Here is a 15,498-nt window from a genome sequence, read left to right on the forward strand (position 1 = left end):
GACTTCTGCTACCTGGAAGGACAAGGACAGAAGATAGATGGGAACACACACACCAATTTGACTTGGAACAATATCACTGTTCCTTCACGGTTGCTAGGTCAAAATCCTGGGACACCCTCCCCAATACCATGGTGGGTAGCACCACGTGGTCTACAGCAGTTAAAGTGCAGTGAGGGAGGGGCAATTAATACTGGTTTTATGGGAGACACTCGTCCCGACAATAAATGGGGGGAAAAATGAATAGTCTTCTTCAAAAGAAACTTAGCCTGTCAGAAATATGTTGTATGTTAAGCCTTTATTTGTATTTACAAGTTATACAGTACAAAATCAAGTTCAGTATTGTGCCACAATAGTATAGTTAGAAAGAAGGAAATACATAGACATGAACAGACAAATCTACAATAGAAGTTTAATACAGAAATGATTGCAACCAGATTTTTAAAAAAATTGGTGGGGAGAAGAATGGTCTTGGTGCGTTTAGTGATTGCCCACAGTTTCACTGCCAAATGGAGACTCACTGTCACTTTTTAACAAGCACTAGTTCCTTTGTATATTGGCTGGGAGATTGGACTTATCCAGGTCATCAAAATATGGGTGACGCAAAGCTTCCTTTGCAGAGATTCTTCTGGCTGGATTATAAATTAATGTTTTCTGATAAAAGACAAACAGTTAATTAGAAAGGTGACACTTGTATTATTTCACAGCAAACCATCTATGTAACAGAATAAATAGGTAAATATAAACCAAACCATAAAAATGAACAGCCCACGAGACGACATAGTTCACTTTCAACGTTATAACAAGTAAATGATCAAAGATTTGAGGAAACATTTGGCTTTGTCTTGTTCACTTGTACTGAAGTATGAATTTCCCAAGTGCATTATACTCTGAACAACACCACAGTGCAGTTGACATTCCCGAATGCTTCAAATCTACTTGCCCTGTTCATCTTGTTCATTGTAGCTATTTCATATTTGATGAGGATTATCTCAGCGCAAGCTTTGATTGCTTGTATTCTATTGCTTTTAGAGCCATCAATTACATGCAAATTGGTTTCATTCAAATTGCTAAATAATTGGAGCATGAGCTATTACATCCAATTAACAGGAGCCTGTATAATTGCAACTCTTGGAAATACAGAAATGTACTGCAAATTAGTATTGATAGCCTCATTGCAGTAGTGAACTGTTAAAAGTTGAAACCATCACCATGCGGTATAAATAAACACAGCTAAAAATGTAGTTCAAAGCTGGTTATGGCATGGAATTTAAGAAGTCCAGTTGGTATTACTGCTGCGCAGGATCAATAAACTCACATTTCCACATCCCAAATAGTGGAAAGAAACGTTATTTGCAAAATCAACTTACTGCTAGCAGGTCAAGGCCATTTACATCGATATTCTTCACTTGTGACAAGCTTCCAGCTTTCCATTTGGGAAAGGTATTCTTGTAATCTGGCAATGTCTCAACCTCTGGCCAAATTTCATTGTTTGGTGTACCCAAGGTCCTGTAAGGAGGAAAGACAAGGGCTTTAATTCCAGTGAGGTGCCTGGTGGCTTGGCCAACTCCAAAATCCTCGACACTGGGATAATCCCAAAAATATCACATTATTTCAGTTACAGCCAACCTAAAGCCACAAAATCCAGCCCATGAAGGTACTGTCTCCATTGCCCTACTGTTCAATGTCCAAGTTGGTTGAGCAAGGTAAAATTGGTATGAAAAGCCATGCTTCCAAATGAGCTGGCAGGCTTGAAACAAAGATCGTTCTGAGAAGGTCCTTACACTGATTGCCAACATTGAGGCAGCTCCAGAAGGACTGGAGGAATGTTGAAGCTACTTTGCAAACCTGCTTGACAAGACTTTGCTACTGAAGCTCTCAACCACTCAATGCCATGAAACCTTTCAGCTCAAAGCCTATGAACAACCATAAATCCTTGTTTACCTTGGTGACAAGGTCAGCTGAACACACACTCAATAATGGTCTATTGCAGGGGTTATGTTTGAACTGGTCTTTTCCAACACGCATATGGCTGGCATGTCGTGTACTAACTCCTGGAAGTACATTCATTCCAATGAAGCAGCACTGCTGTTACCTGCATCAAACAACTTGGACCTAATCGAATGCTACTTCTAAAATGGGTACTTCCAGCCAATTCAATCAGTGTTCCTTCAGAACACCAACTGTCAAAAATGAGCGAGCATTTCCTTCTGAGGACGATGGCTTCCATCCAAAATACCTGTGTTGGTACCCTGGACAAGACTCTCGACTTTCGATCTCGTAATCAAAATGAGCCAAAAACTGGATGGACCTGGTCCCAACACCCACTGGAATATCACAGGTGAAGCAGAATCGGATCAATCCAAACCACAAGTGGCTCTAGTCTACTTTGCTGCAGAACCATAGCTCTGCCTCATGGTCCTGAAGTCGCCACACCAAGGTTAGAGTCAGTTATAAAGGTCCACATCACAGGAACGGTCCTTCGGCCCATTCTTGCCTGCGCCAGTCAAAAACACCCACCTAAATATTCAAAGAGTCATTGCAGACATGCAGCTAAACATAACAACAGCGAGTGTCAGGGATGCTCAAGTGCACTCTGAATGGCTGTCAGTGCTGTCTAACAGTTTGGTAAAATGCTTTTAATTTGAAAATGAGCAAAACAAAGGAAAAGAGACTGCTCCAGAAACATTTTGGTTACCAGCTCAATGAAATCTCCACCATCAAAGAGAGCAGAGCTCTGGTCAGAGTCAGGGATCCTTCCCCATTTATCATTTTGGGGATTTACACAGATTGTTGCTGGAAAACAAGGCCAGAGCAGTGCAACAATGCGCATTTGTGGAAGGGACACAAGTGTGCACTAAGGAGGGGGGGGGGGGGGGGGGGGGGACTTCACTATACAAACCCTAAACACTTTAATCATGGTGGAGTAGCAAGGAATTGGATACTGATGCAAAAGGTGGAGGAAACTCACTGCTCCATGTGAAAATTAACAGACAATAAACTCAGCTGTATGAAACACAAGAATGAGAACTGGAGGGTGCTCAGCTACATAGATCACCCAGCATCTCATGCCCAAAAGAGCAGCTAGGTTACTAGGACCACATTTTAATCTTCAGAGAATCCTCCTGACTTGGTTCATAACCACTTCAAAAAATAATTGAATAACATGTACGTGCCAAACTGGGACGATGTAGAATTCATAAAGAGGGTACTGGGAAAGATGCCTGACCTGGACTCGCACAAGTTGGTGATGGGAGGGGATTTTAATACAGTCATCGACCCCGGCCTGGACCGTTAGTGTTCGAAAACGGGAAGGGTGCCAGCAATGGCAAAGGAACTGATGGGGTTCATGGAGCAGATGGAAGGGGGGGGGGGAGTCGATCCATGCAGGTTTAGGCAGCAGACGGGGAGGGAGTTTTGGGGTACTCTGCCATCACTATTTTGGATCATGCCCCACATTGGGTGGAACTGCAGGTTAGTGAGGAGAGCTTCAAGCGCCCGCAATGGAGATTGGACGTGGGCTTGTTGGCGGACGAGGCGGTGTGCGAGAGGGTAAGGAAGTGCATGCAGAACTACCTGCAGGTCAACGACACGGGAGAAGCCTCAGCAGCGGTGGTCTGGGAGGCGCTGAAGGCAGTGGTGAGAGGGGAGCTGATTTCTATCCAGGCTCATGGGGACAGGACGGATAGGGCAGAGACGGACCGACTGGTTGAGGAGATCCTACAGATAGATAGGAGGTATGCAATGACCCCGGGCGTGGAGCTGTTAAGGGAACGTTGGAGGCTGCAGGCCGAGTTCGGGGTGTCGTCCACAGGCAAGGCAGTGGAGCAGCTTAGAAAGGAGAGGGGGGCGTTTTATGAACATGGGGAGAAGGCCAGCAGAATGCTGGCACAGCAGCTTAGGAAGAGCGAGGTGACCAGGGAAATAGAAAAGGTGGTTGATGGGGATGGGAATCTGGTAGGGGACTCGGCTGGGCTAAACAGGGTGTTCAGGGACTTTTACAACAGACTCTATCGCTCGGAAACCCCACGGGGCCCGACAGGATGAGACGCTTTTTGGACGGACTGACATTCCCAAGGATGGGCAGGGAGCTGGTGGATGGGCTGGGGGCCCCGATCAGGGCCGAAGAAATAGCAGAGGGCTTGAAGGCAATGCAGTCAGGTAAGGCCCCGGGGTTGGACGGGTATCCAGTGGAATTCTAAAAGAAATTCTCAGCGATATGAGGGCCGTTGTTAGTCAAGGTTTTCAATGAGGCGAGGGATAGAGGGGTGCTGCCCCCGACGATGTCACAGGCCACCATTTTGTTAATATTGAAGCGGGACAAGAACCCGGAGCTGTGTGGGGCCTATAGGCCGATCTCACTGCTTAATGTGGACGCTAAGCTGCTGGCCAGGATTGAAGATTGTGTGCCAGATTTGATTATGGAGGATCAAACTGGGTTTGTCAAGAGCAGGCAGTTGATGGCCAATATAAGAAGGCTGGTCAACGTGATTATGATGCCCCCCAGAGAGTAGGGAGGTTGAGGTAGTGGTGGCCATGGATGCGGAGAAGGCGTTCAAACAGGTGGAGTGGGACTATCTATCGGAGGTGTTGGGACGATTTGGGTTCGGTAGGGGCTTTATCGACTGGGTTAGGCAGTTGTATCAGGCCCCGGAGGCTAGTGTAAGGATGAATAGGACAACCTCTTGACTATTTTAGACTGCACCGGGGGACAAGACAGGGATGCCCCCTCTCCCCACTGCTGTTTGAGTTAGCTATAAATCCACTGGCAATTGCTCGGAGAGCTTCAAGGGGTTGGAAGGGGCTGGTTTGGGTGAGGGGGGGGGAACATAGGGTCTCGCTGTACGTGGACGGCTTGCTCTTGTATTTAGCAGATCCAGGTGCAGGGATGGGCGAGATCATGGCGACATTGGGCGAATTTGGCCGGTTTTCGGGATATAAACTGAACATGACAAAGAGCGAGATATTTGTAGTCCAGGCAAGAGGTCAGGAGTGTCGGCTGGTGGTGCTATCGTTTAGGTTAGTGGGGGACAGTTTTGGGTGCCTAGGGACACAAGGTCCTTTAAGAGGATTAATAAAATCATTTTGGGCTTTGTCTGGGCAGGTAAGTCCCCGCGGGCGAAGAAGGCGATGCTCGAGAGGAATCGGGGGGAGGGGGGGGTTTGCCCTGCCAAACTTCAGTAATTACTACTGGGCAGCCAATATTGCTATGATAAGGAAGTGGGTGGTGGGGCGGGATCGGTTTGGGAGCGGATGGAGGCAGCTTCATGTAGGGGCACCAGCTTGGGGGCGTTGATAATGGCACCTCTGCCGTTCCCGCCGGCGAGATATTCCACCAGTCCCATGGTGGTGGTGGCCTTGAGGATTTGGGGTCAGAGGAGGTACGCTGGAGCAAGGGGAGCATCGGTTTGGTCCCCAATATGTAACAACCACCGGTTTACCCCAGGGAACCTGGATGGGGGGTTGCGAGTATGGCGAAGGGTGGGAATTGAGAGGATGGGGGGACCTGTTCCTGGAAGGGAGCTTCCCTAGCTTGAGGGCGCTGGAGGAGAAATTTGGGTTGGCAAGAGGGAGGAACTTCAGAGATTTACAGGTGTGGGACTTTCTGCGCAGGCAGGTATCATTCTTCCCACTCCTGCCACTAAGGGGGATCCAGGATAGGGTGTCTAGGGGATGGGTGGGGGAAGTGGAGTGTCTCAGACATCTACAAAGAACTAATGGGGGCGGAGGAGACGCAGACCGAGGAGCTGAAGGCAGGTCTTGAAGGGACGGGTGTCGGTGTTTGCACTATGTTTATTGTTCTTTGCACACTGTTTTTAATATTGTTGTTTGTAATGCCAAAAAATACCTCATTAAAATTGTTTGTAAAAAATACAAAACAACAAAACGTTTGGATAGAGATTCTGTCAAAGGCCCCCAGAAGTGGCACCATAGCATGTTTCTCTGGACTGGACCAGGGAATTGTACCAAAGCTGACCAAGAAAAAAATCCAAATAAAGTTCCCTTTACACCAAGGTTGGAGCTAGTAAATTCAGTCCTGCCTGAACAGTACATTTGGTATAGAGCTTTTGGGGGCCCACATTGGAACAAAGCATTTCGAGAACAGCTTCCCACTTTGTCAGACTAAACCCAGAAAGGTGCTGCATTTGGTCATGTTGTATTAAGAGACTGATCAAGGTCACTGTGGCATTGCGAATATCAGAATGGATTACAGCAAAGGGGGAATTCATCCTTTTTAGTGCACACAAATATCTGTCAGGACACAGTCAACCAAACCTAGAGGCTGGAGAGGAAGCAGACATCTCAAAATGGTAAAAACAATTTAATGCACACATCTTGGGTTTATTATAGACAGTGCTATTTTGCCATACCTGAAAATCCTGAACAGCTGATCAATCTCAGAGTCCCCATGGAAGAGGGGTCTCTTTGTAGCCATTTCAGCAAATATTGTGCCAATGCTCCAGATATCCACTGGTGTAGAGTAACGAGCAGAACCCAGGAGTACTTCAGGGGCTCTGTACCACAGTGTCACCACCTTCAAAACAAATCACAGAATTAACTGTTGCCTTGTGAAATCTATATTAATTCATGGAGACCCCAAGTTGATAGAAAGGGGCTCCACAAAATACTGCCCTGCATGGGTGACTTAAGGTTATGTTACTGGCCAACAATTCAATATCTAAAACCTGTCAAAAAAGGAATGTAATTTCAAATATAAAAAATATGCTTCAAGGATATTTCTACCCCAAGATCACCACTAATGCACTATTCTTAGACTATACTCGCAAAAATTAAAAGTTAGGCATTAACAAAGTACGGCGGATGCTGAAAATCTGAAATAAAACACTGAAAACCTTAGAAATACCAAGGTCAGACAGCAGCTGTCGAAGAGTGAAACATAATTAACATTTGTTTGAACGGAGTGTATCGCAATAGTTAATGTAATAAGGAAAGGGAAAGAACAAAAGGGAAGATCTTTGATAGGGTGGAAGATGAGAGATTAAATAATCAATGCAGTGATGCCTGTTCATTATATCAATTGAAGTTTAAGTACATACAGGTGAAAAATATCGATTGGTGGTTACCTATAAAGAAAACTCACCGACAAGAGTTGAGTGGAGCAGGGAATGGAATGTTTCATCGTAAATAACCTTTTTAAATATAAATTTAGAGTACCCAATTCATTTCTTCCAATTAAGGGGAATTTAGCGTGGCCAATCCACTTATCCTGCACATCTTTGGGTTGCAGGGGTGGAACCCAAACATGCAAACATGGGGAGAATGTGCAAACTCCACTTAGGCAGTGACCCGGGGCCGGGATGGAACCTTGGACCGTGAGGCAGCAGCGCTAACCACTGGGCCACCATACTGCCCTCACTGTAAATAAACGAGGCCCAAGTAGAATGATTTTTTTCTTCAACTGGCTATCAGGAGCATAACAGGCTGAAGGCAAAACGAGATGCTACTGGGACAAGTAACAAATACACCCCGGGAAGGCGTAAATAGAAAGCTGCTGCCAAAAAAAGAGGCGAGGGGCAAGATTGTGATGTGGAATTGTTGATCCTGATGTAGAGTTCAGAAAGCTGTTCCTTGAGCTTGTTTACTTAACCTTCCGGACTCCACATTGAGCAGTGACCTTCTCTATTCACAAATTGGGACAAGGATCAATATTTTTGCCTTTACTGTCATCGCTTGTCATTTAATCGCTGGTTTTCTTACCCTATCACAGACCTTTTCTTCTGTTCTATCCCCCCACCCCCTGGATCTACCTGGCTTATAAACTATTATACCTCCAACTATGAGATCTGACAAAGGGTCACCAACCTGAAACATGAATTCTACTTCTTTCCCCGATTGCTGCCAGACTTGAATATTTGTAGCATTTTGTTTTAAATTTATTAAAACGTAGCCCAGGATCTCGGTCAGACTTCCACCTTCCAATAAGGGTGAAGATGAAGTCAGCACTCCCCCATTTTAAGATGCATCAAAAGGTTAGGCTACTCTCATGTCAAATTGTCAAGAGTTGCAAATTCACTTCTTGCAGCTATATAACAATGCAAACAGAATTGGGAGTAGCAAAAGGAGGCAGAGCTAAAGGTCTAATGGCACATGCTGAGTAATTGCATCAAAATATCACATCTTCCCTAGGGGCAGGAAGGTGCCAGTCAAATCTTCGAGGAACACAAACAAATGGGTATTTTATTGACACTTAAAAACAGATGAAAGCAAGCATTAAAATAACTATAGACATTTGGTAGTAAAGAGCTTGAAAAAAAGATACGTTGAAGATTTTCATCTTACACTTATCAGCACACCTCGTAATACCAATATAATGGGGAAACAACAATTTCTATTGAAAAGGGCTGATTGATTGGTGGAGGCATTGCCATGGTAAATGCACCATGTGATTGACAGTGAACTACCAAGCATTGTTATTTAACCCAGGCAGTTGGACCCCGATTGGTCATTAGGAAGGCATGTGCTTTGTTGATACAGTCATGCTTTAAGGATGACTATTCCTGTCCCTTTCAGGTTTACTGATGTGCATGGTTGGTCTTAAAGCCCTGCTACAGTGTTGTAGGTTGTTCAGAATCCCACAATATTATCTGTCTGACCTCCACAAGACCATACCAACAAAATGCATGCCATTCTTAATGACAGGCCCAGATTTGTATGCTGACTCATTCCTCACATCACTGCTGTGACCAATCAGGGTCAAAACTTCCTGGTTTAAATTTGAACAATGCTTAGCAGTTAACTGCCAGTCAGTTGGTGCATTCTCCACACAATGCCTCAATCAGAGACTACTTGCCAACCAACCAGCACTTTCTTCTCAGTTTAAATTGTTGTGGTTATTGTTAGGAGGAGGCAGCGAGTAGTGGTATTGTCACTGGATGAGTGATTCAGAGACCGAGGGTAATGGGCCCAGATTCGATCCCACCATGATAAAAATCTGGAATTAAAAGATGACCATGAAAAAACCCATCTGGTTCAACAATGTCCTTTCAGGAAGGAAATCTCTGATCCTCATCTTTGCCTGACCTACATGTCACTCCAGATCCTCAGCAATGTGGTTGATTTTTAAATGTCCCCCCTCAATTAGGGATGGGCAATGCAATATGACCACATCCCATGAAAGAATATTTTTTAAAAAATCACCACCTCTTGGTATTCTTGCCAACTGCCCTGATGAGTACAAGATGACATCTCTTTTTATTAAGCACAATATACATTACCGCACAAACTTTCCTTTAAAATTGCATTTATTCACATCTTCACAAAGAAAATGCACAACTGGACGTGTACCTCATGAGTATAAACTCTGACAGGGACACCAAAGGCACGAGCCAGTCCAAAGTCGGCCAATTTAATAACACCTTTACTATCAATGAGCAAATTCTGAGGTTTTAAATCTCTGTGCAAAACTCTTCTGGAGTGGCAGAAGGCAATCCCCTGTGTGATCTGGTACAGGTAACTCTAAGGAAAGAAAAACAAAACATCATTGGTTGTACTTATCTGGTCGAAGATCTGTTTACTCCATAGATGACAATGAGTCTAACGTCCTTACTTGATAGTGTAGTCGATTGAAGTAAAAAATACAGATATCTCAAATGGCAACAAGTAAACAAGCACCAGCTTGATGGGGTTTTGGGAGGGGCAGCAGTGTGAAAGCCGACCTTTAACTTCCACTTATTGAAGTTTAAAAATACTATTTACTAGCTGCAAATCAATCATTGTCCATTATTTTATTGAAGGTTGGCTTTTGCTGGCTTTTCAGGCCTGGACTCAAAACAATCCCTGTTCCACTGAAGAAAATACACAAGCTGTACGAGTGCAGAAACTCTGCATTCAAATTTATTCTTTTTTTTTTTTTTAAATTGAAAAACTAAACGGAGGGGGTCAAACACCATTAACAGGATAAAAATTAGGAAAAACAAACATACAAGACAAGTCAGGAACCTGTAAATAAGCCTGAAATTCAACAAGAATTGGGACGGGACTTCAGAATTGAGATCCTGGGGCAGAAGAAGTTATTGTATTGATTAAACACACCGTAGGGGTGCAAAGAGGAACATGCATAAAATGATATTTAGAACTTTGAGGAAATCTGACAACGGTGGAAATAAAATGACAGTTGCTTTGAGAGAGAGATGAAAGATGAATCACATTTCAGAAAATGGATTCTAGTATCTTGCAGAAGATCACAAGAAAAATGACTGAAGCACTGGGGACAATCTTGTGCTATATAGGATTTTTTTTTTGGGGGGAGTATTCAGTGCACAAGAAAAAGACAGCTGTTTATAACTTTAGCGCATTCACTTGAACTCAAGCTAGCAAAGCCAAGGAAGCAGATCAATGAAAAACTAGAGGTAGTGCCAATAGAGAAAGTCAGTATCTGATGGCTAGAATCAAGACAAAAAGAAATTGTATTTGAGGAACTTAAAAGAAAAACATCTATGTTGGACCATAAAGCATAGTGATCTTTTAAAAAAATAAATTTAGAGTACCCAATTATCCCCCCCCCCCCCAAATTAAGGGGCAATTTAGCGTGGCAAATCCAACCAACCTTCACATCTTTGGGTTGTGGGGGTGAAACCCATGCAGACACGGGGAAAATGTGCAAACTCCACACGGACAGTGACCCAGGGCCGGGATTCGAACCCGGTTCCTCTGCGCCGTAGGCAGCAGTGCTAACTACTGTGCCATGTGCCACCTCAAGAATGGTGATCGGAGTAGTTCCTAATGAATGTAGGAAATCAGAACAACACAATTACTGATTATAGTGGTCTGTGGACAAATAATCCAAAAGCTAGGATCAATAAGGAGAACACAAGGTAGTGGTCGCCAAGTAAGCCGTTGGTGCAAGGAAGAAAGAGCAGGAACTCGGACAGAGGCCCAGAGAACCGGAGCTAATGGAAAGTGACAATTGAACCATTGCAGCACAGATAGAGGAGGAGGGAATAGCTATAAACATAATTTTGGTATGAGACAGTGACAATAATTTGTTTAGAAGTGCTAGGAGCTGGACCGTGAGGAAATTTAGCATTGCCCAGAGCAAGTAGTTGATTTAAGAGTATTTAACAGCCAATTTCATGGGGATCTTACAAATAATGCTCATATTTGGAATGGCTAAAAGAACCTCGAACAAATTCTAAATTGTCAGTGACAGAGAAGTTAACACCTACAAGTTTAGAAAGAGGACAATAGGAATTATAAATTTAATATTGTCTCAACCCTCCCATTCTATTCTTCCAAGCTAATGCTTTCACTATAATTTTTCCCTTGAATATACATCATATGGTACAAATGTAGTCTGCATAATCCACATAATTCTTTTAGAAAAGCTCAACGCTATTTTTTCTATTTTACAGAATTTTTACGGAATTTACAGTGAAGGAGTTCATTCGGCCCATCGAGTCTGCGGCTCTTGGAAAGGGCACCCTACCGAAGGTCCACACCTCCACCCTATCCCCATAACCCAACCAAACACTAAGTGCAATTTTGGACACTATGGGCAATTTAGCATGGCCAATCTACCTAAATCGCACATCTTTGGACTGTGGGAAGCCGGAGCACCCGGAGGAAACCCACGCACACACGGGGAGAATGTGCAGACTCCGCACAGACAGTGACCCAAGCCGGGAATAGAACCTGGGACCCTGGAACTGTGAAACAATTGTGTTATCCACAATGCTACCGTGCTACCCTATTCAGAAAATGGAAACAGCAGAATGAGTCAAACCTCCCTGCCAAATGAAGATAGTCAATTAGCAAATAACACTGCAGATACCTTAACTAGCATTTGTTCCATCATCTGACGAGTAGGCAAGGAATCCAAATATTTTTTCAGGTCCATTGAAAGGAATTCAAATATAAGATATAACCTTGCATCTTGCATTAGTACATCTTGAAGGCTAAAGAGAAAGAGAAACATGAATTCACAGCACCAATTGCTTGGTCGTCAAAATTGCTACCCATCTTCAAACCAAAATTTTCTCCCCTTTGCAAGGCGCTGAATGGATTAAGTGTACTGGTTCTAGATACCAACGACCCTCTGGTTTTGAGAGCCTAGACAAATGCAGACCGGTCGTTTTAAAATAGGGCCACCAAATCTGGTCCATTCAGCATCACATTCACTCTCAACAAAGGACCTACATTTATAGAGCATCCTTCACCTCTTTAGAATGCTCAAAGCACTTTTGAGCCACCAAATTGCAATTGCTTTTGTAACGTAGGAAATGCAGCAGCTAATTTGTCGATGGCAAGGTTCCACAAAGAGCAATAAAATAACTAGGTAATTTGTTTGAGGAGATAGTGTGGGATTATATTGTTAGAACACACATTCCAGACAAGAATCACTGGAGTGTGATCAGCAGTTGGGAATTCTGGCAGCTTTCCACTCAAAACCAATTGCACCATCAGATAAGTTGACAGTAGCCAAATAAACTACTTTTAATGCCTTTATGGCCCAGCTTCACACTGGATGGTGCATTAAACTGGCCATCAAGAACATCAACTCATCACCCATGTCATCAAAGAAAAATATACAATACATCCAGTTAAAAGATTGATGCCAGTTTCTCACAAATACACTAGCCGCATTACCAAAAGGAGCCGATGTTTAATTTAAAAAAAAAACATTTCATAAAATACATTACACTACAAGACAAGCATTGTAGATTGAACGTAGGTGTCCCCCCCCACCCCCCTGCTGACAGCATAATTTTTCCTCAAAGAAGTCGATGAACAGCTGTCACGTCAGAGCAAACCCCTGCAACGAGACCCCTTGAGGTGAATTTAATTATTTTGAGTCTGAGAAACCCCACCATGTCACTAACCCACATTCCTCCACCCTAGTAAGATCCGTCTCCGGGCCACCAGGGAGACAAAGGCCACGACATCGGCCGCCCTCACCCCCTGGGCTCCCAGGTCTTCCGACGCACCGAAGATCGCCACCTCGGGGCTCGGAACCACCCTCACATTTAAGACCTCTGACATGACATCAGCAAACCCCTGCCAGAAACACCTCAGCCTCGGATATGCCCAAAACATATGGACATGGTTAGGACCCCCACACAGCAGCCACACCTATCCCCACCTCCTCAAAGAACCAGCTCATCCAGGCCACAGTCATGTGTGCCCTGTGGACCACCTTAAACTGCATTCCCACCTGACAACTTAAACTCCTCCTCCAAGCTCGGGAAACCCTCATCAATAAAAAGATCCCCAAATCTCTTGATCCCTGCCCGCTGCCACCTCCGAACCCTCCTCCCTGGAACGAACCGGTGGTTATCACATATCGGTGCTCACACCAACCTCGTTCTCTAACCCCATGCGCTGCCTCCACTGTCCCCACACCCTCAGGGCTGCCACTGCTACTGGGCTTTGGAGTACCAAGTCGGTGAGAACGGCAGGGGTGCCGTTAACAGTGCTCCCAAACTCATGTCCTTACATGCTGCCTCCACCCGCTCCCATACTGACCCCATCCCAACTACCCATTTCCTGACCATCGCAATATTCGCCACCCAGTAGTAGTTAACGAAATTCGGGAGGCCCACCCCCCACCCACACTGCTCCAGCAGCACCGTTCTCACCCGCAGAGTTTTATCTGCCAAAACAAATCCAGAGATCTCTGCATTCACCTTTTTGAAGAACACCTTGGGGATAAAAATTGTGCGACTCTGGAAAATAAACAATAACCTTGGGAGGACCGTCATTGTAACTGTCACGGCCAATGAAAACGGGACCGCGTCCCACCTCCGAGTGTCCCCCCTCATCTGATCTACCAACCGACCCAAATGCAGTTTATGCAGCTGCGGCCACTCCTGCACCACCTGGATACCCAAATATTGAAAGATCCCTCCCACCACCTCACCCAATCTCTTCTGCCCCCCTGCCTGGATCGTACCCATATTCAATTTGTATCCCGGCCAAATTCCTCTAATATTCCCATAATCCGTCCAATTCTCAACAGCGGATCCGAAATGTACTGAAGCAGGTCGTCCGCGTAGAGCGACGCCCTGTGTCTACCTCCCCCCCGTACTATCCCCTGCCAGACCCTCGATGCTCTCAATGCCGATGGCTTTATAGCCAAGGCAAACAACAGTACAACAGTGGGGAAAGTGGACATTCGCCCGTCCACAGGTGCAGCCGGAAGTAATCGGATCTCACCCGATTCATCCACACACTCGCCACCGGTGCCTGGTATAGCAACCGGACCCAATCCACAAATCCCTGCCCAAACTGCCCCAGAGCCTCCCACAGGAATTCCCACTCCATCCGATCAAAGGCTTTCTCTGCATCCATGGCCATCACCACCTCAACCTTGCACCCCTCTGGAGGCATCATAACTACATTAAGCAACCTCCTAACGTTGGTCGCCAAATGCCGTCCCTTAATGAACCCCACCTGGTCCTTCCCCATTACCCCTGGGACGCAATCTTCGATCCTTGTGGCCAGGATCTTTGCCAATCGTTTGCCATCCACATTTAACAGGGAGATCGGCCTGTACAACCCAGTTTTCCAGATCCTTACCCCATTTTAAAATGAGAGAGATCAACGCCTTGGTTTGAAGTGCTAGCCTACACACACACGCGTGCACGCGCACGCAACTTTATCACGCAATTGCACATTAAAGTTCATTCTCATTGTTGTTGCTTTCCCAGTCCATGCTCACGCACAAACTCGGCTGCTTCGGCCGGTCCGGGTAAAATAATGTTCATGGCCCTAGGTTACCTAGTTTGGTCAGGTTCTGATAGATAACTGGATAAATTGGCTTTGTTCTCTCTTGCCAGCGAACAAAACCATTCTACACTACCCACATTAGACTGAATAGTCAGTTATTCTCTCCCATTTAAGTGTATCCAAGCTGTCAGACGTAGAGCTTGTAAAACATTTATTTATTAAACCAGTGAAAAATTGTAACATGTTTCATAACTCATACTTTTACCCAGGAAATGCTCATGATTCAGATCACCAGTCATAGCGTCATGACTTTATTGCACAGAAAGAGGCCCTTCAGTCCATCTAGTCTGCACCAGCCATCGAGCACTTATCTATTCCCATCCCATTTTCCAGCACTTGGTCCGTAACAGAGTGCTGGAATCTATTATTAAGGAAGTGCTACTCATAAGCCCACAGCAAACTCTAGGTAGGAAGACCTCAAGAAGTTGAGATTATGGCACAACATTCAAAAACCATGAAAAGGAGGCTCTGCAAAATCTCCCTCCTCAAACATGCAGTAAAAAAAAAAAAAAGAGATTGCTTAAATGTCCCGAATGACACGGACTCCAGCACCTCTGCTGGCAGTGCACTCCACACACCCACCGTTCTGTGTAAAGAACCTACCTCTGACATCTCCCCTATACCTTCCTTCAATCACCTTAAAACTATGTCTACTCATGACAGCCATTTCCATCCTGGGGAAAAGTCTCTGGCTATCCACTCTATCCATCACCTTGTACACCTCTATCAAGTCACCTCTCTGCCTTCTTCACTCCA

General features: G+C 44.9%; 1 protein-coding gene across 3 annotated transcripts in view; it reads right to left on the reverse strand.

Annotated features, from left to right (window-relative positions):
- Positions 1–276: 276 nt before the first annotated feature.
- The window catches only part of cdk1 (cyclin dependent kinase 1), a 34,457-nt gene continuing 19,235 nt past the window's right edge, over positions 277–15,498 (reverse strand). For all 3 annotated transcript variants that reach the window (XM_072478831.1, XM_072478832.1, XM_072478833.1), the window contains 5 exons: positions 11,789–11,912; positions 9,304–9,474; positions 6,369–6,532; positions 1,368–1,506; positions 277–651 (listed from right to left, as the gene is read on the reverse strand). In XM_072478831.1, coding sequence (XP_072334932.1) covers positions 538–651; positions 1,368–1,506; positions 6,369–6,532; positions 9,304–9,474; positions 11,789–11,912 — 712 coding nt within the window. In that variant the 3' untranslated portion in view covers positions 277–537. The remainder of the gene's footprint in view (positions 652–1,367; positions 1,507–6,368; positions 6,533–9,303; positions 9,475–11,788; positions 11,913–15,498) is intronic.

This window comes from Scyliorhinus torazame, chromosome 16 (genome assembly GCF_047496885.1).
Source record: "Scyliorhinus torazame isolate Kashiwa2021f chromosome 16, sScyTor2.1, whole genome shotgun sequence".
Lineage (NCBI taxonomy): Eukaryota > Metazoa > Chordata > Chondrichthyes > Carcharhiniformes > Scyliorhinidae > Scyliorhinus > Scyliorhinus torazame.